Source organism: Protopterus annectens, chromosome 3.part0, assembly GCF_019279795.1.
Source record: "Protopterus annectens isolate FY-2018-M chromosome 3.part0, PAN1.0, whole genome shotgun sequence".
In the NCBI taxonomy this organism is placed as follows: domain Eukaryota; kingdom Metazoa; phylum Chordata; order Ceratodontiformes; family Protopteridae; genus Protopterus; species Protopterus annectens.
In genome coordinates this window covers 1,209,682,449-1,209,707,291 of record NC_056731.1, presented here as the reverse complement: position 1 = coordinate 1,209,707,291, position 24,843 = coordinate 1,209,682,449, and the positions used below count along the sequence as shown (strand labels likewise).

The 24,843-nt window shown below is 37.6% G+C and overlaps 1 protein-coding gene across 1 annotated transcript in view; it reads right to left on the bottom strand.

Annotated features, from left to right (window-relative positions):
- Positions 1-24,843, bottom strand: part of ADCY2 (adenylate cyclase 2) — a 4,311,002-nt gene that overhangs the window by 406,520 nt on the left and 3,879,639 nt on the right. Inside the window, exon 16 of the mRNA XM_044065410.1 lies at positions 14,344-14,481. Within this exon, the coding sequence (XP_043921345.1) occupies positions 14,344-14,481 (138 nt within the window). The remainder of the gene's footprint in view (positions 1-14,343; positions 14,482-24,843) is intronic.

Here is a 24,843-nt window from a genome sequence, read left to right as displayed (position 1 = left end):
ATTCTATGGATTTTAACTTTTGTAGCAGCTTAGATGGGTTTTTAAATGGAGGATTGCCCTTGACTATTAAAACTGAGTTTTTACATGTCCCTTTGGTGTTCCTGAGCAACTTACATATCGTTGTCAGTTTTTAGATTCTTGGACAAAAGGAAATGCTGTTTTTATCTAATTTATGGTCTGACACATTATTGTTTTAATAAACTGTAAGTAAAATTATTCTGAAATCAAATGTTTTCATTCATCATAATTCTGAAGTTATAAAATCAAGAAATGCAACTGTATTTTGGATGCACTGTCAGATTTTTCTGACTGACTTTTAATGCTAAATAATATGGGTGTACATTACAAATATATTTTGACCACTTTGTGATAAATGAGTTTTCTGTCTGGACCTTTTATTAGTGAACTATTTGCTTTATTTTTTTTCTGCATAATGGCTTCAGTGATCGTTTTTAACTTAGTACAAGTATTTAATTAACAAATAAACCTACAAAATGCTGCTGACTCAGTATTAAAAGTTGATGGTAAGCTGCACTTTGTAGACATATGCTGCAGGTCATACTGAAACTGTTAAAACCAGATATATATCTATATCTATATCTATATCTATATCTATATCTATATCTATATCTATATCTATATCTATATCTATATGTATATGGGTGTACTTCGACCCATTGAAAATACACAATCAAATTTCAGGTTCACAACTCCATTTTCATGAAAGTGCATTTATCTGGAAACACACTTTCATAAAAAGCAGTTCAGCAAAGAGAGATTGCCGGTTCCGGGATCCTGTGATGGTGCAGGTATGTTGCTTCTTCAGTGGTGTATGGGAGGGGAACTTGTTGTAGATAGTGGTACAGTGAGAATAAGGGAATATTCCCTTTTCCCCACTGTAGTGCAATCTCGGAGTTAGTATATATAAGTAGTGGGGGCACAGCCCCCCACATGGGGGGGGTACAGCGGGGCTTGTCCTCCTGCATAAATGTGTTTACTGTATTTGCTTTTTTATTTTCTTTTGTTGTTTGGGGAGTTGATTTTTACGAAGGTGATTTTTTTGGATAAATGCACTTTTGCGAAAATGGAGTAGTGTACCTGAAATTCGATTAAGTATATTTTCGATAGGTCGAAGTAGACCCATATATATATGGGTCTATATTATAACATCAAAGTCTATAAACATCGAATGTTATAATATCAAACCCATTCAATCGAAACACCAGAAAACCAAACAGTCAGAATAGCAAATTTTTTCCCAGGGAAAAAATTTGCTGTTCCGACAATCGTACACACAACTCAAGCACACCAAAATAAATAATCCACACACATACACTGCACAAAACCGTACACTAAACCAGACATACACCACCAGCTATCCACTTACCCTAAGGTCTCTAACTATCGCACACTCACCTTACCCACTCCCTAACCCTAACTCACCTACCCCACCCTAACTCTCACTTCCACACAGTCGCACATTTATCTGACCTGTGCCCTAACCCTAACTCACCCAACCCATGCCCAATTGCACACTCACCTTCATTCACACACTTACCTTAGCCCAGTCCATAACCTTTGCTCCACAGTTGAGGAAATAGCGAAGCTGCAGAAACGGTCCCCTGAATACTTTCCCTAGGAAAATATTCGGTGTTCTGCAGCTTCGCTATTTCAAGCGTTCACTCTATTGGGTTCGATATTATAACATTTGAAGTTTTTAGACTTCGATGTTATAATATAGAGCCATATATATATATATATATATATATATATACGGATTCACTTTACATCTTCAAAATACTGAAATGTCAAAATTCAGTATTTCAAAGCTATAAGGTTGAATTTTTAAAACATAGAAAACTCAGAAGCATATATATATATATATATATATATATATATATATATATATATATATATCTATATATATTCTATATATATATATATATATATATATATATATATATATATATATATATATATATATATATTTAGCATTAAGAATTGTATTTCATTTCTGCATTCCTGTCATGATTATGAGATGAGAGGAAAAAGATACTTGCTTAGGTGTAGTTCCAATATTCTTCCAGAAAACAAGACTTTCTGAATTTGAGATTCATCTTATCAGAAAAACAGTGTGCTTACTTCCTTTGAGATACCCACATCTTGATTTCAGTAAGTTAAAATGGATATTGATTATAACATGGTGCAACTTTTTAGGAATTTTGACAGAGCATTTTCTATGAGAAGAGCCATACATCATTATTCTATGTGGCAGTAGTAAGAGTTTAAACCAAACAAAACACGATTTTAAAAGAAAAGGCTTCATTAACATACTCAGCAAATATCAGCAACACCCCCAAGGAGATACACAATGCTATATATTTTTTGTTATATGTTATTAAAGTTAAATGACATGCTCTGCAGGAGACGCAGACCTCTTGCCTTAACAGCTGAGTTTGTTTGCTGCAACTTTTTAAGTATCACATTCAGCAGTTAGACGAAATGTTCAATTGTATCCTGAGTACATATGCATCGTACCGTGGTTCTTTAATTTGTACTTTCTCATGCTAATGACTCAGAGACAATAGTCATCAGTTTGCTTTTTCTGAGTACTGGAGAAATATTACCAGGGTTAAATGTTTGAAGTATAATAATGCTATGCCTGTCATTTCATTCTTGTTATCGGATGTACAGTAACGCTAAAACTCGGAAACTTGAACTGCAGTAGTTTCATATGCTTGGTCTAAACATGTGCATCTTGTTCTGTTAATATTTCATGAAGGTATTAGGTTCAACCTTTGATCTAAGCCCTGCATTTATAAATTAAAAATTGTATTCTGGAGTCTTTTGTCAATATGATGCCTGTAATTATTAGTTTATTGACTTCAGACCTTTAAGTTTGTTTGTTACAATGCAGTGCAATGAGTTCTTGGTATCTTGCATCACAACTGTGGCATTTTTTTCTTGCTAAATGTCTCAAGGGTACCATTTGGCTAAATATCTCTGAACCCTTTACATCTTCTCTTTTAAGTAGACACTAAAATTGTTGCTCAAGAGTACAATCTGATGTAATATTCCTGCTAGTAGATGCAAAACAGTAATAATAATTTCAAACCTAAACAAAATCAAGCACAATGCTTGACTTAATTTAATACTTTTGTCAAGTTATTTTAAAGCTAAGGCATTCTGCTTGTAATGAGTGAAGGTTACAAGCTAGCGGGTACTTTTGAAGAGGGTGTTGGTAAAAGTAAAACTGTTTATTGCAGCCTAAATTCTAAACTAATTAAGGGGGCTTACAATGCTTTATGCATTTTGATTTGAAGTCACAGAGCCATTTTTCACTGCCTTCATGAGAGTCAGTGTTATGTTTGTGTGTGCAGAAGAACATGTGCTTGAAAAAAAAAAACAGAGAAGGGATTTTGCTATATTTATTACCAGATTCAGATCTTGATCAAATGGGGCCTTAGGCAGGATAATGGATTGGGCCCCTCCTACACACACACACAGTAGCCCCCCCCCCCACAGCCATTACAGTGTCCCATTACTTGGCTATTTTTTCCACAGTTACCGTAAACACTCTTAGACTTGTCAATGTGTATATCATTTTCTTCTTCACTTCTAAAATGATTACAGATGTTTGGATTTAAGTTACAACTTTTATTTCACATTTTATAGCACAAACACTGATAGACATTTGCTAAACAAAACAATACAGTCTCACAATGAAAACTGACTTAGCATTAACAGTAAACTTCTCTGCCCATGAAACTCATACTCATTGAAACAGCATTGGTACCCACATTCAAAGAAAATGCACCTGGCCAGTGGTGGATAAAGTCTACCTTTGGGCTATTTTCAAACCATGCACCCCTTGTACACGGTTTTAAGGCCATGCAGACATGTTTTTGTTGTTTGATTCACCTTTCTGATTGTATTAAATTATATTCCTTGTATAATATAGCACCACTTGTTAGAGTATGTTTTAACTTAGTAGTTTTGTATCTTTTTCCAGTAAGCAATGAAACAAAACGTATGAACCAATAATGATTTTTTCCAGTAAGCAATGAAACAAAACGTATGAACCAATAATGACAAAACTGCTCATTCCGTAGCATTTCAACCATAAAAGGCCAATCAATATCAATCAATATACACAATCTCTGCAGAAGTAAAAGTCCTCTGAATAATTCCACATTAAAGAGATCTGTAACTATTGAAGAGGCTGCTGCTAGCAAACAACTTTATATTTCAGTGCTTCATCTACAAATCCAGTGCCTGCTGCCCTTGAAGAATAAATTGCCTAGGTTACATTAAAAATGATAAGCTGGTAATATTGCAATAAGTAATGGATGACAAACCGATAACAGGTTCCTAGTTATTAGGCATCTCATCCAAAGGAGGACACACAACTGCAGCACCCGCACCCCCCTCAAATTATAACACAGTATCAACAATCCGTCTTCATGGTGTGGGAGTAGAACACATAGCCTTCTGGCATCAAGAGCAAGTATGCTACCTGTTGTGCTACTACCATACCTTTCAAATGCTACAGCACAAACAGTGATGACCATTTGCCAAACAAACAGTTGCACATTAAAAAAAGAGTATGAAAAGCAATAAACTTCTCTTCCCTTGAAGGTCACAATTCCTTGAAAATGCACTGATGCTCACAGTTCCTTAAAAATGCACTGAAACTCAGTCCCTTGAAAAATGCACTTTGAGCACTTTGGTAGTTGGTGTAGAGGATTTTTCCTCTTGTCAATCCCTTGAAAATGCACTTTGAATACTTTAGTAGTTGCTGTAGAGGATTTATCATATTGTTTCCTGTAACAAAGGTACGGGGTTTGAGCCTGAGCAAAGTAACTAACCTACCATCCTTAGCTAGGGTATTTCACACCCCGCTTAAAATTCAGTCATTTGACAGAATGCTTATTCCTTTAAAGAAGAATGAATGCCCTTAAAGAAGACATGTTGTGGCAGCCAGTTTTAGCCAGTGGGTCCTAGGCCTAGGTTGGCTTGTACTGGATGATCTGGCTTTGCGTATTACTATACCCTGTATGCCTTTTTTTGTTGGAGAAAAAGCTTCAATAAAAACATTCATTTCATCTAACTGACTCACCTGCCACTGACCTCAACTAGATTAATGAATACATGAAATGTAAGGGAAAAAAAACTTTTAGAACACCTTATTGAATCCCACACATAGCTAGTTTACAGAAAACATGTAAACACATTAACCAGCATCTAATCTATTCCCCGTGTGCTTAGACTTATTTTCATTTTCTAGAAAACACCGTGAGTAACTTCCATTTGTAAATATCTACATACAGTCTCTTAAGTAGGTAATTAATCAACGGTGCTACCACTACCTTGCAGAGCAGAAATGGCAATTTTGCCTGTATAGAAAATGATGGTACATTACAAACAAAGAGACTTAAAGGTAAGGAATTATTTCACTGCACCCAAGTAGCATGGGTAGTTACATGCTGTTTGTACATCAGAATTGTGGTTTGGTATCTGCCATTCACTTGTTACAACCTAAGATTCTGTAGTTACTGTTTTATGCACTGTCTGTGAAGCAGCTGTTGACAATTTTTAATATGCACATCACTCTCCTAGCTGAACACTATGGAATATATCAGAAGAAATCTCTGTGATTGCGCTGATATGACTTCTGTACTGTATGGCACTGTAAGCCACTTTTGCTCAATTTCTGATACCAACTGTGCTTGTACATAATATTGAAAAGTAATTTTGCTCTGTATTTTATACTAGTTAAGTTTTATAATATCTAACTGTTGCTGTAATTTGTTTTGCATGTGAACTATATAAACTATGCCTCTTTTTATTATGCAACTCTGAACCGAGATCATGGCTGAAAACGGTGTTTGAACCAGCCCACCTGCCCAGTTAACAAAGCTTAAAAAGTAAATAAATGAAAATAAAACTTAAATCAGAACATAGAGTATTTACTACTTTGCTGCCAAGAAAAATACTCCATTTACCATTATCTTTTTCTATGGCATTATACCATATAAGTCTTCAAGGATTTAAGCCCACTGTGCAGTGTTAAAGTTGTTTGCACTGGTGTTATTAAGTTATTAAATAACATACTTTCTTTCTTTTTCTCTCTGTCATACATCCAGCACAATCTGCAGCATTTACAAGGCAAAAAAGAAAACAGAAGTCAGTTGCCAGGTCTTTCTTTTGTATCACACACACACACACACACACACACACACACACACACACACACACACACACACACACACACACACACACACACACACACACACACCTACAGGCACGTTAAAGTCCCTGAGCACCCAGAGAAAACCCACACAAACACAGGGAGACTCCACAAAGAAGGTACACAGCTGAGAACTGAACCAGATACCATCTTGCTGTGAGGCATCAAGGCTGCCAGCTGCCCCCAAGAACCGACTACTCTAAAGTTAAAAAATGTGCAGACTGCCTAGTAGTGGGAAAATGTTTTAATTGCTTTAAAACACATACACACATATTATACAACTACTTAATTTCAAATAACATTTACATACTTAAAAGTCATCATAATTTTGTATTTGGTAGACTATTGACTTGCTTTAACAAGTTTCCTCCTCATATAAGATATCCTCAGTCTATCATACTTTGAACTTCATAATCTACTCTGACTACCTTATTTCCCTATATGTTTTGCTAAGGTATTTGAAATGTCTAATGGATGTTTATATACTGTATTACTGTCCATGTACTTACTATTTATTTGTATGCACATATATTTTGTAACTTTTGATGCTGACACAATCTTGTATAACAGCACATTTTACCCTCCTCTGCTGAGAATGAGACCTGTGCCTGTCAGACTTTTCAGGTAATCAAAAGCAATAAATAAAAAAACATTTGTTTTCATTTTATCTAGAAAAAGGATCAGCCCCAGAGCTTAAATAACATTGGAAACGATAAAACAAATGTCAAAACAATCAGCTTTATTTACCTAAGTATACAACTATATTTAATAATATGCTGTAATACAACTGATATATAACTAGTAACAATTCCTTCACCTACCTAGTTTACCCATTTCCCTAAATATAAAACCAAAAGAAAGAGTTCCACAGACCACCAAGGCTAAAAACCAAGTCTTCTTCTTCTTCTTTTGGCTTTTCCTGGTTAGGGGTCACCACAGCGGATCACATGTCTGCTCATGATTGGCAGTGGAGTTTTATAGTGTCGAGTTGCCAGCCCGGTGCCCAACCTTCCACAGAAGGCACACACACACTCATACCTAGGGCCAATTTAGAGTGTCCAATCCACCTACAGCATGTCTTTGGGATGTGGGAGGAAACCGGAGCACCTGGAGGAAACCCACGCAACCACAGGGAGGACATGCAGACTCCACACAGAAGGCATCCCAGCTGAGGATTGAACCAGAGGACCTCTTGCTGTGAGGCAACAATGCTAACCGCTGTACCTCCGTGGCCGCCCAAGTATTATTTATTAATACGTTAGCGCTTTCAGGATAACCCCTTCCTCAGACATACAACTTAACAAAAAGAAGAAAACATTTTTAAACTCACATAATCCAATCAGCATTAAAAAAACAATTAATCAGTTAATGAGTTAAATGAACAGTTACTTAAATACAAGGTCTCTGCCTTTTTAAAACAGGCTTCAAAGGCACTACCCCATTCAGCCCTGGGTATCTACTTGCCCCCAATTCCAAAATCCATCTAGTCTCACAGTATTCCATATAGTTTACTATATTACCTCCCCTAACATTATTTTTAATGTGTTGTAAAGCCATAAACTGAAAATAGTGATCCTGATATTCACTAATATGTTGTGAAAGGGCATTGTGTATGTCACCCAAGCGTATAACAGATAGATGTCTCATAATTCTGTCCTTAAACATACAATTCATCTTCCCTACATAAAACCAATCACAGCACATGCATCTAGCTAAATAAACAATAGTCTTTGTGTTGCAAGTAACAGAAACTATAGGTTTATAGATCTTATTCGTAAGGGGGTGTCTGTATTCAACACTTTTACTAATGTAAACACATGCCTTACACCATGTACATGGTCTCGTACCTATCTTAATAGAAGACTTGGTCTTTGTATTGAAATTATCACAAAGGATGTGTTTCAAATTCTTATTCCTTTTAAACACAAAATTAGGTGACTCTCCTACCAAATTTCTCAGTGAGTCATCAGACTGTAAAATACCCCAGTTGTTCCATATGACATCACATATCTGCCCTATATCACTGCTATAAGTAAGATATAAGTTAAGCCTATTCCCATTTCTATTTACTTTCTTCCTGTTTCTATTAGCCCTATCAACAGAGATATTGACCCCTGTATTCATCTCATGGGAGGGGGAAGAAAGTTGCAATCTATTAGATATATCCTGTGTAGAAAACCATGGTGCCGATGCACCTTCCCTGGACGCCAATACCACATTGATCTCCCTTTCTATGTCTACTTGTTTATAGCCCCTAAATATCATATTATTAATAAAGTGCTACTGCTCCCTTTCATCCTTTAAAGTCTCTTCATCTGTACATAATCTAGATAGCCTAAGCACTTGTCCTTTCACGATGCTCTTAAAGACAAAACCTGGATGCATGCTGTCCTTGGCTAGTATGCCATTTTTCTAACAGGTTTTTCCTAAAAATCTTAGTATTAAACATACCATCAACAGAACATTCTACTTTCACATCTAAAAAGTCAATTTCTGTATACGAATATTGTGTCAAGAATTTCAAAAACTCAGTGGTATGCTCGAGGTAAATCAAAAATTAATTCAGGGTCTCTCTCGTACCTGCCCACAAAAGAAAAATATCATCAACAAAACGAGTATAAAAAATAAGCTGACACTTCCATTTATGTTCAACATTAAACATAGCATCCCCCTCCCATTGTGCAAGAACTATATTCGTGTATGAATTGGCACAGGGGGTGCCCATGGCCACCCCCCCATTTTTGCCATAAATACTGATCTTCATACATAAAAATATTATTCTCAAGTACAATCTGTAACAAACTGACAATCTGCATAATAGTTCTTTTATCAAAACAATTGTTCATCAAGAAACGTCTAGCCCATAAGAATTGGGTATAACAGTGAAAAGGTTCTTGACGTCTAATGTAACCAATAATACAGGGGCTTCAAAAACTCTGTTACCAACATAACCATGTAGTGCTGTCAAAAAATGAGCACTATCCTTTAGAATTCTAGGGACTTTTAATACAGCTAATTTCAACTTAGACTCTATCCACATGGAGCAATATTCAGTCACCCAACCCCTCCCAGATACTATAAGTCTGAGGGGTGGGTCCACAGCATCCTTGTGAATTTTTGGTAGTGCCTTGAAGACTGGAGTCACTGGGTAATCAACTGTCACAAATTTAAAAACTTCTTCACATAGTACATCTACCGCTCTTAATTCAGATAAAACATTTCTAACTTGTGCTATAATCTGCTTCACTTTAAAAAGACTAATACATTAATTTCCCTAAATATTAGATAAACTGCTCCATCCATTTTGCATTAAAACTCATGGCACAAAGCAGGGCTGCTTTAACCTCCTATCACACAAAAAATATCAGAGTAGTGCTACATTGCTCACAATTTCTTTCTTGACTCAGGCTCATCTGAATATTGCCAGTTCTCATAGAAAACACCTACATTACAAAGACTATATATCCCCACTTTTTAATTCAAGACTATAATATTAAATGCTGTTTTCCATAGTCATTTTAAAATGCTATACTTCTTTTCCCCATCACGATAAAATGTAACTCAGAATGGAAACTACTGGAAACTATGCTTCCCCATCCATTCTGTATTAATATCTATTGTGTAAAGCACTATTGTTTTAAAAATATGTTGTGCGAAAAGGGTATTTCAGAATAACATTAATTATGGTGTTTGTTTTTTCTTTTTTATTTCTTCAGAAATATATTGTCAATAGTGTCTGCTTTTTTATATTTTTCTTCTCAACAGTATATTACCAAATAGTGTTTTTTGCAGTCATTTTAAACAGTTATATCCTAGTTCCCTATTGTAATAATGCAAAACAAAAATGTCATTGAGCCACCTGGAAAATTATATTTCTTTATCTGTTATGCATTTATATGGAAATCTTCAGATCTGCTGGGCCAGGAGCCCTCTGGGGGCCACCATGCAGAAAAGCATCAGGGTTACCTATAACCTTACTGCTATCCTGTCTCTGATTATGTTTTCATTTGTGGATAATGGGGAGAGAAAGATAAAAAATCAGGGACAATTTTTAAATATTACTCTAATTCACTTTAAAAAAAGTTAAAAGAACAACATGTTTTGAATCAATTTGTGTCATCTGAAGAATAAGAACTTTGAAACTCTAATGACTGGCATTATTGAATGAGTATAATCTTTAGTGAGTTACCAGAAAATTAAAAAAATTTATGAGGGACAAGGCAAAAATATGAGACAAAATAAGGAACATTCCGTAAAGTTAGGGATAGTGGTGAAGTATGATAACAATTGTTCCAGTAGTTAGGGACCTGGGAACCTAAGTAGACAATGAACTGTCCATTGATCACCAAGTATCCACTAATGTAAGAAAGTGATTTTTGTTTTCACAGCGTATTACTAAGGATATGGCTTGCTATCCAGGGATGTGGCCATTCCAATGTAATTTACACCTATTAGATTAGACTGTCTGTTAAGTATAATGTTCCCTTCAGTATATACTTGTCCAAACATTTGACACAACTCAAGTGCACACAACACTTTTTACAAAGAAAATGAAGGTCCTAAATCATAAAAGTTATGCAGACTGTCTCATTGCCTTGTCGCTCTTCTTGGTGCCATCCAGGCTACTGAAGAGTGATCTCTGCCTCACATACACAGCTGCAACAGACCCTATCCATCAGACCTACTGCACATTTGCTACTCCAGTTGGGGCAAAATCAACCCCCATGTGACTCTTTTGCAACATAAATAGAACATTTTGAAGGGATAGTTATGTACCACAGACAATAGCACTTCTACAAAATCACCTTTGTCTCCACATAAAGCAAAGTACTTCTCTTTTACTTTACAAATGTAATCTTGATGAATTGTTAGGTAACCATAAATTCATCCCTACTTTAGCACCTCTCTCTCTCATGGATTGGGGAAACATTTACATATTCTTCTTGCTTCTGATGAATTGTTGGGTAACTGCAAATTCACCCCTAGTTTAGCACCCCTGTCCCTCATGGATAGGGGCAACATATACATATTCTTCTTGCCTCTGGGTTATTCTTACTTAAAATGTAAGGGCTAAACTTTTAATAAGAATATATGGCTAGGTTTCTGAAGATACTCACAGATCAACAGCCTAGTAAGTGCCTATGAACCTTTGATTACAGTTTATTACTTACTTACTTCTTCTTTATAACCCTTTTAATTCAGTCTCAGTAAACTTATTTAAAACGATATACCATATACCCTTTTAAACATCTTCTGCTAGTACTTCTTAGTTTTAAATTATTAATCCTCTGCAAATCAAGCTTTGGGTAGTCACTGTGGGGGGAATGAAAGTGACCTACCTAAAAGGAACAAAGCGATGCAACATAAGTAAGCAAATTAAAAGAAAAGTTACCTTACTGCATTGGAGAATGCAAACTTCTAAATATAGGTTGGACAGACCACTCTAACCAGGCGATGATGTTACAAAGTGGGGTGGGCAGTGAAAGTTGAAAAATTCATGAGATGGTGAATAACAGGCTTCAGCACATACTGATAGTGGCAGATCAGGAAACTCATAATGCAGAGCACTCACAGAATGGTAGGATGACATCAGCAGTCCAGACATAGGCTACAGACTGGAAGGAGGGGCATACAAAGTCCACTTTTGAGACATGTGTTCTGCAGTATATTTACACGTGACAAGGCAGACAAATAGAGCCTGTCTTCCCAAATGGGATTTTACTTTGTATACAGTTTTTTAACCTCTCTTTATGGTCCAGACAGAGTTTGAAATAAACCCATATGGATCAGCTTTACCCTGCTTAACTTAAATGAATCAATCAATAATAAAGTAAGTAAGTAAATAATAATAATTGTATAATAAGTAGTACAGTGAATCCAGGTCAGGGGTTCAGGGGTGTAGTATTTATGAAAAGATACGTGCAGGATTTGTTTGGTCTAGAGAAAAAGTTAGCACCTGTACACTGGGCTCAATGCTATAAGAACAAGTTACTGCACCTTGATGTCAGAGCCCTAAAGTAGGTTACCTGTCTATGGGAACACACATGAAACATCAAAGAAAAGGCCATAAAATTCTGGTGAAGAATAGCAGGAAAAGTGTAGCACAGTGCTGATGGTAGATGGTGGGGAATCAAAAATGAATGATATTTTGAGTTAACTCTAGAAATTAAGGAGGAGGTTATTTTGAACATTGTTGCACATTAGAGGCCAACGGTCAGACCACATTTAAATTTATGTACCTGAGTCTGTTCTATTTGTCTGAAGGAAAATTATGAATCCACAAAATATGTACTTGAGGAAACTGAAAAGCAAACATATGCAGCATGTTGGTCTGTTAGGAAAAAAGCCAGCATGCCTGCATTTAGTCCTGTGTTGTTGGCAAAGAGGGATAAGAAACAACTGAGTGTGTGTTGTTATTGCTCTGAGTTGTCATATAGTATGCCAGAGTTAATGCATATTTTGGCTAGGCTTAAAATGGCCCTCAAGGGCAGCTAGCCTAATACTTACCTATGAACCTATTAAAAAAATCATTACATAATTCACTGAAGATGATTAAATAAAATGTTAAAGTACTTTATGGGTCTGAAACAGTTTTGAATTGGAAGCATTTACAATACATGAGAAACCTCTGTTCTGCATAGAAACTGCCTGCCTGGCAAATTGTGCTCTTTTTTCTAAAAATGTGCTTCTGTTGGTTAGATGTCATATAATTTCAGTCTTCTTCTCTGCAGCAAAGCAGGGTTTGAACACTTTTCATGAGATCCCACGGTTAGGACTCATTACCTAGCACTCTGAATCAGTCAGACAAATACCTTTCATGAAAGGTAATAACTTGCCATGGCTTCCTGTCAAAAATGTATGCATGTAGACAGACAGACAGACAGATAGATAGATAGATAGATAGATAGATAGATAGATAGATAGATAGATAAATAGATAGACAGATAGATAGATAGATAGATAGATAGATAGATAGATAGATAGATAGATAGATAGATAGATAGATAGATAGACAGACAGACAGAAAGATAGATAGACAGACAGATATATAGATAGATAGATAGATAGATAGATAGATAGATAGATAGATAGATAGATAGATAGATAGATAGATAGTGAAAGTGGAGACATACAGATATCGGCCAGTTATATGAATAAGATATGAAAGTAATATTGTAAGATTTTTCACTTTGCAGGAGACCATCTGCCATGTTTTCTGAAACTTGCTCGAACAGAAAACAGCCAGTTTCTGACATATATGTGATGACACAGCATCTTTACAGTAATAGTAACAATAACAATGAATGGCAGGGAATAAATAAGGGAAAATGTATTACATACTCCTCAAACTGTTCTGTCTGTACAGGAGAAAAAGTGTTATTTTTGCATTGTAAAAAGACTGCATTCTTGATTTTTTGCAAACACGGATGTACTGTTGGAAATTATGTTTTCTGGCAAATAGTATTGGGAATCTGCATAGACTTTCATTTCCAGACTGAAGTGAAAGTACCAGGGCTCAATGAACCTTTCTTTCTTCTTTCCATACAAGACAATTTGTCATACAGTTGTTAGAGCACTAAGACTTTTCTCCATAATTGTAATTCTTTCATGTTAAATTTAATGTACTATGTTCTACGGTTTCTAAATGATGTTACTATTTATCACATACATGTGCGTGTGTCTGCATACATATAATATACATATTGTTTAAAAGTCAAAATTTTTAGAAAACAAAGTAACAACTCTTTGTCTCCTTCCTATTCAACTGCACCTTCAGTATTGCTGTAAACTGAGTAAATTATGCAGAAGTTTAGTATGCCTTTATATGGGACTTTTCTTTGTTAATCTGTGTTATTTATTCAAATATATTTTGATAATACATATTAACATTGAAGGGCAATACTTACAGTGTTCAATTAAAAAAATATCTTAGCAATTACATGCATAAATCATTTATGCTAAATACAGATACCCCTTAGCAGCTCTATAAAAACACCTATCTCTATGTGTTAATATAGTTTTATTGGTACATGCTTAATGAATATGAAAGGTAATGCTACAAATGAAACTGCATTGTCATTATTTTAACTTACCATATTGAATATGGACATGATTAATATTATAGCTGTAGTTGTCACGGTCAGAGCCATTCTTGGCCAGGGATTGTTTGCAATTATTCCTGAGGATTTCAGAATCCACATGAGTGAATCTGAAGCCTTTGTGTTGCATTGCTAAGTAAAGAAAATACAAAATGTGTACAAGTTATTTTCAGCCGTTGATGGTGTGCAGCCAATAAAACAATTGTGTTTCATAGCAGCAATGTCCAGTAATTGTTGGGGCATCTATGGCTTAATATATTAACAATAACAACAGAAGACAAGTAACAACCAAAATAATCAGTACATTTGCAAATGCCCAAGGCTTTTAAACTTACCTTTATGTTTTGCTGAGGATACAGTAGTTATACTTAATTCAGCTGTTTACAATTTCTTACTAAATATTATTTCAATGTTTTACACTGTCATATATTTCAGTGAAGCCTTTCTAAATGTACAGTACCTTATACCTACCCCATACGGCAAAAGTAGAATCCATACCAGCCCCCAAATGATGCATAAGACCACATTTGAGAAATAAAGCATGCAAAGTATGGTAAACTAATAGAATATCCCAAAACCTGTGAAAATATAGAAATTTAAGAAATCAAGTAAAGACTATATTAAAAAATATTACAAAATTAACTATTATAAAGATTTGCTGAGTAGCCATAAAAATAGTGCTAAACAATTCTGAAATGTTATTAACCTTCACATACCTGGAAAGAAATGACAGGCTAATCCTTTCATATATGAATCTGAATGCACAGCAGAATGTTCCTTCAGTTTACATTTATAGACACTACCACTTCTCTAATCAAAGATGAACCTACCTCCTTAGATTTAGTCCACTCAAAAGAATAGAAAAGGATTCCTCTCCTTTAATCTTGTACCACCTGATAACAACTACTCAAAAATATAAAACTTACTATGTCCATGCTTGACAAGTTACCTTCTGAAGATCTAAAAATAGCCATTGACTCAATTGCATACCCTGTATCTGTTCTAATAAACAAATCCATTAAAACCATATGATATTTCACAGTGGAAACAATTGTGCATCATTCCACTCTTTAAAGAGGGCAATTCCCTTGAACTTCTAAGTAACCAACAACATAGCTTCAAAAATGCATTCAGTACAGTGAATATGTTCTACATTGTCTCAGACAAAATCTACTGTAACATAAAAGACCTTAGTTTGTTCATTAGCATGAGTAGGCTTTTGAAACTGATGACTACTCAATAAAATATGCAAGCCTAACTTTGAGTCAAACACTATATGATGGCTTAAAAGCTACCTCAGAGACCATTCCAGTAGAGTATACAGCAATAACACTTTTCTCAGTATAGGTACCCTGAATATTGAGGTACTTCAGGGATCTGTCCTTGGACCTCTAGTATTTTCTGTATTCATAAATGAGCTAATCTAAAGCTTGTCACAACTGGACATGATTATGTATACTAATGATCTTTACATTAAAAAAAATATTTAATTTAAAAAAGTGATGCTGTTTTGCCATCGCAAATTGGCAAATGAAAAGACATCACATACAGGAAGACAGCCACATAGAGAATGGATCAGCAATCATCATGGTGACTGTCTTTGGAAGGAACACTGATGTACAGTGAGGAAATAAAACAGGGGTTACCTTAATTCAATTTAGCTATTGGAATAAAGAGGTTTGTCTTTTTAGCATCAGTTTATCTACATAATTTCTGTCTTGTGAGTTTAATTCTCACTGCTGTTAACTAAATTATTTCCCTCTGCAGTCTCGCCTTTAGCCACCCTTTACTACTTATCTGATTTGTTGATGGCCCTTTTATTCCTTTCTGTCTTCTTTAATTCCCTCCTAGTCTTACATTAATTAACTAGGTTAGTTTCACACAGCCCATAACTCCTTTACATGCATCAGTGCAGGTTTTATTTATTTATCTAATCTTTATATATAGCATCTACCAACTCATGGAGGATTATAATAAATAAGTTTGCAGAGAAAAAAGTATCAGTTAGAACTAAGTAGGAAAGGACTGTGAGAGCTCGAACATCCCATAGCAACAACAACTACAACAAAAAAAATTTGTCCTGTTAAACAGCATGATTATGCTTTCAGAATGTTTCCTTGTTGCATATATAGTCAATAAAACAAGCCAAGTATGTTTTTAGCCATACATTTTACTCTCCCAGAAATGTAGTTTAACTTATCAGTGATGTGCAATATATGTATACTTTTTATTTCATTGTAATATTGCTGATTTAACTCTTAAATTGTTGGCCTGAAGTCAGTTTACATGTACAAGTATTGCACAGTAGACTGCAATACATAGTTCTCTTGTTTAAATAATACATATAATGGGTCTATATTATAAGAACAAACACTTAAAATGTTGAGCACCAGTTTGTTCACATATTTTAAGTGAAAGCTCTTAATGCGAAAGCTCTAAAGATCTAAAACGTTAAGTTCAAAATGCCATAGTTGGCCAACACAATCAAATGTAGCAGTGACGTAAAGATGTGTACATTATGAATAATGCATGTTTACCTTAATTTTAGCGCAATCTTGGAGTTGGTATATATAATTAACAGGGGGTGCGGGAGGGCACAGCTGCACATGGGGGAGTGGAGGGAGGTGCAGCCCCCCTGCAAAAATTAGAGAAAAATTAGTGTATGTGTGTTAACTGGTTTGTGTTTTGGGAAATTGCCGTTTTGGTCAAGTATAATTTTGGAGATTTACTGTTGGTTACTTCATTTACAAACATTAAGGATTGTAGCGTATATTTAGGGTGCTCGTTACAAGTGAAATTTACTGTGTTTGCAGTTCATTTTCAGTGTGGCAGAGGGGGATTGGTGTTAGGCAACTAAATTATTTTGAGCATGTCAGTTTCAACTTTCTCAGCTTTCGCTTATAGGAGTGTTCACTTAAAATGTGTTGACATTTTAAGTGTTCGTTCTTATAATATAGACGCCATATAACTAAGGTTCTACTATGAAACACTGACTTTCTGAAAGTCAACATGCTGAAAAGATGAAAAAAAATGCCCACAATTCAAAAAGGCAAAACATTTTTTTTTCTTGTTTTTGCAAGGGTGGACAAGCCCCCTGCTCCCACCAATGTAAAGGAGACAAGCTCTCCATACTGCCCAGACTTATAGATACCAACTGCATAGTTGCAACAACTCAAACAAGTGAATCTTTGGTGGCATGTGCTTAGAAACCACACTGACAATGATTTTCTATGGAAAACAGTGTTCAGCGTTATGCCATTTGCCTTTTTTTTCTTCATGCTACTGACGTTCGAGTAATTTCAGCTCAAGCATGTGTAGGGGAGCCATATAGCTAGGTAACAGCTAAGCCTCCTTCTCACAGGTCTTGACACTCACATCTTACAGTTTTTATAACAGTTTGTTTTGCCACTAAAAAGCAATACTGCAAATATAGGTTCTGTTGTTTAAGACTGTTATCTGTAATTGCTTCTCACTAATACTAATGGATCCTGATTTATGCAATTGTACCAACTACTGTAAACAAGTTTAGAGTTATATATTATTTTACATCAGATGCATAGAACAGTATTTTATTGCAATCCATTATTCTAATGGAAGATGTTACATGTTTGTTTAGTACGGCTTAAATGAAAAATAATTTTCTTATACACTCATTGCCTTTGTCATTTCTTGTGCACAGGCCTATAAATAACTGAATGACAGATGAGTAAAAACTTACAAACATCATGAAGGAAGTGGGTAGTAAGATTAGATACATACAGTTAAGCAATAACCTAGCCAAAGCAATAACACAGAACATGCATACATTTATGGTCATAAGAATGTGAGAGAGTTATAATAACAGATGTTATTTCACTTCGGTTTTTAGTTTGTTAAGGAAACGCAGAAGATGTCCTAGAAACAGTGACATAAAAATATACAATGACAACAACAGTGAGAACAGATTAATGCTTTGTACTCCAGCTCAGGCAAAAATAAATGATTTCTCAGGCAGTGAAGGCACTCTACATAACTTTCATAGGTAGATCGATCCAGCTAAGCCTAACAAACAGGCTAATATAAAAGCAGAGACATAATAAGGTGTGTTTTTGACTTCAGAGCATGATTGACCTGCTAGGATCCCAGCTAGAAGTAAGAAGATTATTACTAGCAGTAATAATACTAGCAAAATAAATAGGGAGGAGGCTAGGGTGATATATTTTGATATCTATTGTTGTTTGTTTACAATTTATATATGAGGTGACATGCATTACAAGAGCTAACCTAGGACTGTTCTACAGTACCTTCACTTTAACAAGCCAGCTGGCACTGACAACATTTATTCTTTCTCAATAAATACAAAAGAAACAATGAAAGCTAAGCTGTTCAAACACCACCAGTTTAATGCTGATCTGGTACCTCGGCCAATTCAGCATTTAAGCAGGATGAATTAAATACAGGATGAATGCCCATACTTCTTCTTCTTTTGGCTGGTTAGGGGTCACCACAGCAGATCACCTGTCCACTCATGATTGGCAGTGGAGTTTTATGGTGTCGAGTTGCCAGCCCAGCGCCCAACCTTCCACAGAAGGAACACACACGCACGCACTCACACCTAGGGCCAATTTAGAGTGTTCAATCCACCTAGAGCATGTCTTTGGGATGTGGGAGGAAATCAGAGCACCCGGAGAAAACCCACATGACCACAGGGCGGACATGCAGACTCCACACAGAAGGCACCTCAGCCTAGGATCGAACCAGAGAACCTCTTGCTGTGAGGTGACAACACTAACCGCTGCACCACCATGGCCACACCAGGATGAATGCCCATACAACAATCAATTATTCAATTATGCAATTATATAATTTAAACTAATTTAAATAACTTGAAATATTAAATAACCTCTTCATCTAAAAACATTTCCTTTGCCAAATATTCATTTCAAAATTAAGTCCTTAGGGTACAATGTTCAAAAATAATTTGAAAATCTTTCATTGTTTCCTTTATAGGATCATAGGAAATGACTAGACTAATGGCTCTGGGGTTCTTATGAGCCCAGCCAAGAGTTTATCCCCAAAAAAGAAACCCCAATCTCCACCTGTTTCCCTTGTCAGTGAGGGACACAGGTGGAACCCCTGGGACAAATTTGTGGTTACCCATCCACTTATCAAGGTTGTGCTTGAAGATGGACAGTGACGTACATTGTTTGACATGTATGGGGAGTCTATTCCAGAGACGGGGCAACCTCTGGGAGACAAACCTGTCTCTCCAGCAGGTTTTGTTAATGTCACATATTAGATTTAAGCCTTTCAATCAGGTACTATGTGAGGAGTTAGACTTATGGATATGGAGCATCTCTAGTAGAGTAGGGTCTGAGATTGCCTTGTAGGTGAGACACAGATCACCTCTGAGCAATCTGTATGATACAGAGTAGAGTGATAGTGATTTGAGCCTGTCCACATAGGACAGGTGTTGGAGGCCATGGATTCTGTTTGTGAGGTATTTCTGTGGCCTTTCCACTTGGTGCAGGTGTTTGGAGAGGTACATACCAAACGGGATGTGGTACTCAATTATTGGCTTTATGATGGAGGAGTACAGTGAGGTAATAACATCCTTTTTTCTGGATGTAATCCCTTTGCCTGTGAGATGAACCAAGTAAAAGGCTTTTCTGACCACTGCCGCTACATGATGGTCAAATGTGAGATTGTTGTCAACTTGTGTATCCAGGTCTGTCACCACAGGCTGTGTGCTTAGGAGGTTGCCGTTAATGTGGTAATCAGTAGGGGCTGTGTTTTTGCTGAGTGGTATGATAAGACAATTTTTTTGCATTTAACTTAAGGCCATGACTTTGGCACCAGTCATTTGCTGCTGTGAGACCCTCTTGAAGTATGTTAACATCATTTGGGGAGTCAGTGACAGCACCCAACTTACACTTTTCTGCAAACCTGGTCAGCCACAGGCCTTTTGTCTTTGCCTGAACCTCTGAAAAGTAGATGCCAAACAATAGGTGTACCAGGACAGATCCCTGGGAGACACCAGTAGTGACAGGTCTGCTGTCAGAGGCGGTGGCACCTATATTGACCTTGTGGGTCTTATCAGTGAGCCAGTTGACCACTCACCTAATCTGTTAGCTTTTCAATGATGCCAGAGTGAGGGATTGTGTCAAAGGCTTTGGCCAAGTCAATGTAAGCTGTATGTACTGACTGTCCCTCATTCAGTATCTTAGTGACAGTCTCAAAAAAGTTAACCAGGTTCAACAGGCAAGATCTGCCCTTGACGAATCCAAACTGGGTGGGGTCAAGTGCTTGGAGATTGCCTATGTCCTTGTTTGTGAGGTCCATAATAATACACTCCATGGCCTTACAGATCAGACATGTCAAACTAATGGGGCAATAGTATCCAGGGTCAGTAGTGGCACCACCTTTGTGCAAAGGGATGACAATGGCAGTTCTCCACTCTGCTGGAATGAAGCCTGTACTTGGGCTATGGTTGAATAGAGTGATCAATGGTGAGGCTAGTTCTTGCTGGAGGTGTTGCAGAATACAGCCCGGGATACTGTCAGGTCCCATGGAAGCTGTGTTCTTTACCTTGGATAGGGCATTTAACACTTGATCTATGGAGATGTGAGGTGCGCGGCAAGTATCTGGGATGTCGAATGGGCCTTTGGGGGGGACAGGGGGGGTGAAGTTTGCTCTGAACCTATCTGCTGGCAGGTTGGCTAAATCAACATGATCAGTGTAACTGGTACCAGTAAGAATTAATTCAGAACAAACCTGGGCTTTGCCATGGAGGTTTCTGATGTAACTGAAAAAGGCTTTGTGGTTAGTTTTTGTTTCGGAGGCTAGTTTTGATTCATAATTGGCTCTGGGGGTTTTCACTAGTGATCTAATTTGCTTGTTGAGGCTAATGAGGGAGTTTTTCCAAATGGGAATTTGTGCCTTTTTACCTTTGGACAACCGTTTCTTCCTTTTGTTATAAAGCCTGTTGATAGAGGATGTCCACCATATAGGTTTGTGTTTCCTTGAGGAACAGGTTTTAGTTCTGTTGGGTATGGCTGAGTCCATGTAGTTGTACAGGTACTTGTATACTGCACTGGCATACTGTTCAGCACAGTTGTCTGCATCCTCTGAGGGGGGCAGTGGTGTGAAGCTACTGATACCCTCCCTTAGAAGGTTGTAGTCAGTTTTTTAGAAGGTTTTTAGCCTGGTTATGGCTGGGGGGGTTGGACGGGACATACACTTTGAATGAGACAGACCAATGATCTGATCTCACCAGGGAAGAACATACTATGAGGGTGATGCAGCGGTCACCCATGTTGGTGAGAACCAAGTCTAGAATGCTATCTCCCTTTGTGGGGGATGCAACAAGCTGGTCTAGTGCATTAGAATTGATGAAATCAAGGAATTGTTGGGTTAGTGCATTAGAGTAGTAATAGTTCACCCAGTTTATGGTGGGATAGTTGAAGTCACCAAGGTTCAGGGTGCTAGGGGGTACCTTGATGGACTCAAGTAGGTCCAGGTAGGAGGAGAGGGTGTCCTGAGTCATGGAGGGGGGTTTATAGCTGGCTATAGCTTGGATGGGTGTCTTGCCAATTGTCAATTGCACCTGGAGAAGTTCTAGTGCATCATGCTGGCAAACCAGTCTGGAGGTCTGCTTGTCTTTAATGAAAATAGAAACTCCACCACCCTTAGTCTTCCTGACCTCATTTTGGTGTCAGAATGTGTGGAATGAGGTATAGCCTGGCAAGGCAGGGGTGCTCTCTGCAGCCTTGAACCAAGTTTCCGTGACTGTACAGACGTCAGCATCTTCCAGTGCTAGGAGAGCCTCTAGTGAGTGCATTTTCAGGTTATGGCTCCTAGCATTAAGCAGCATGACCTTCAACTTGCTTTTGGACAGATCTTTTATGTTGGAAGATTTGTCTGTGGGACATTGCCTAAAAAAGGCACAATGGGGGAGGCAAGAGCCTTGGCCAGATTCCTGAATCCCAGGGGTGACAAGTGGAGGCCATCTCTGGCAAAGCAGTGAGGCCTGTCAACCATGTCATCCAGGAAAACAGATACTGGATCCCCTTGGAATGACACCAGAAACTAAGCCAATTGTTGAAGTCAATTATTTTTTGTTGGTATTGTGGTATTATTCTTGGTGAAGGCAGAATGCTGCTTAGGGATATGGTCTTACTTGCCTGGGACACATACTCTGACAGCTCAATCATATCTCTCTTCATATAGTCCAGGGAGGTACGTCTCAAGTAATTCACACTAACATGAACAATGACAGAGCCATACTTGTACCTGTTGTGGAGAGACTTAATAGAGTGATGTTGCAGATTCTGGCACCTGACAGACAACTGACCGTGATCTTCTCCTTCTTGAGCCTGGTGAGGGGGACATTGGTGTGTCGCACAATTGAGTCACCAATGACTAGTATGTTTGGTTTAACGTTGTGCTTTATGGGCTGTATGAGTTTATTGTTATGCCTTATGGGCTGTGTTTGTGAGACACTGGTGTGTTGTCTGCTGTATGTGATGTATTTGGTGTTGTATGTGGAATATTTGTGAGTGTGTTTTGGAGGTCTCTGCTGTTTAGGTAAGTTTTTATTGAAAACCTCTGTATAGGTGTGTGTGTGCTGTGCATGGCTATGTGATGTTTGTGCTGGAAATCTCCTCTTTATCAGGAGTACTGACTGAGGAGTGAGAAAGCATGGATTCCAGGTTACTGATACAGATGCATTTCTTGCAAGTAGAAGAATTATGTGCTAGGGGAAGAGGGTTGTCAGTGAACATGAGGCAGTTGCTGCACTGTCTCAGTATGCCCATGTTGACCAGGCTGGCAAGAGAAACTGATGGGAATTGTCCAGACATAGTGTTCTGAAACTTGGATGGACTTGGGGAGAGAGGATTTGATAAGGGTTTGTCCACAAGAGTGTAGACCACAAAAACCTTCTTAAATGTAAAATAGCTGGCCTGAAGCCCAACTGCTAAAACCAAAACTAAGAGGGTTAGAATAACAGACTAATTTAATCAGGCTACTAACAAGCAGTAACAAATACAGCAGACTAAAACCAGTTCAACATTTAAGAGCAAGCAGGAAGAACACAATTACAGTAAAAGCTGCTGAATAATGTGCACAATTCTTTTTTTTTGTTTTGTTTTGTGGAGAGGGAAGGAACAGAAGATAATTCAAAATTAAGAAACTAAGGGGGTTGGTCTTCCCAAATGCTCTCTCTGTACACAGTAGAATGAGCTGATGAGATGGGACTGGGAGGAGTGTCCAAAATCAAAGAAGCAAGGGGGTAGTCCTAGCCATATGATCATCCTGCACTAAGTACAGTAAGCAAATGAGATGGACTGTGAGGAGTGTCCTAAATCAAATTTACAGTAGGGGCAGCCAATTCCAAAGCCACCAAATTTAAGAATACACCAACACTAGGGTAGGAGGGTGGGAAAACAAAATTCAGACACCGAGAAAAGCAATGTCAAGCAAATCAACAAATGCAGCACAGTTTTGTTGACTATCACTGTGGGGGCTGGGGGACTGTCACTTTCTGTGGGGGCCTCAAGCGGTGGGTCATTGAGGCAGTGATATCATTTATTGTAATCTCTGTGTGGGTAAAATGGCATCCCTGCTGCTTTTGGTGTATATACTTGCAATCCTGGACATTTTGGGTGGTTTGGAAATGCCTGATACTTTTGTGAGAGGCTGGGACTTTCATGGTGTCCTCTTCAGTTGGTTCATTGGTGGATTATTGTGTCGCAGGCTTTGAGAGGCTTTGAATTTCATGTTGACTTCTTTGGTGGGCCCCGTTGATGGTTAGTGCTTCAGTTTCGCAGGCTTTGTGGAGCTGATGTTTGCACCAGGTTGTGGGGGGAGGGGAATAGATGGAGGCCCAATGGCAGTGGGAGACTGTGAAAACCTTTCTTTTTGCACTGCTCTGATTTTGTCCCTCCTTGGTTCATTGGTGGTGCAGTTGGAATAACCAGTGTCTATGGTTGTTTGGGCTGGGACGCACTACAGGTAAGTCTGTGGTGGTGCAGGAATAGACTCAAGGCACAGATTTTGGGTTTTGGTTGGTTAGTTTCCTTTATTGGTGCTCTGCTTCATCTTGTGGCCATTTTCCATTAGACGCGTGCAGTATGGTGTGTGTGAAAGGTGAGGTGCAAGGGATAGAGCATTAAAAAAAAAAGTTCTTGATGCGTAGAAATGATACACGTCTACTGCATTATGTAAAGGGGGAGGGTTGAGTGCTCAGCTAGCGATTGTCAAGCAGGAAGAGTAGCCATTGGGTGCTTGCAGCTTGATGTTTATCCAGGACAACTCTTCTTACCCGATAGCAAAGAGAACAAGGGAACAGGGTATGATATAATATGGGTTTACGAAGTCATGTCAGGGAAATGTAAAAGGGGCATGCTGAACAGAAGGGACAGAGGGTGAAGCAGGCAAGCAATCAGCACACTGTACGGAATAACTCCTCCCTGGATCTCTGAAAGCACTTATCCATAGTACTGTTTATAAACC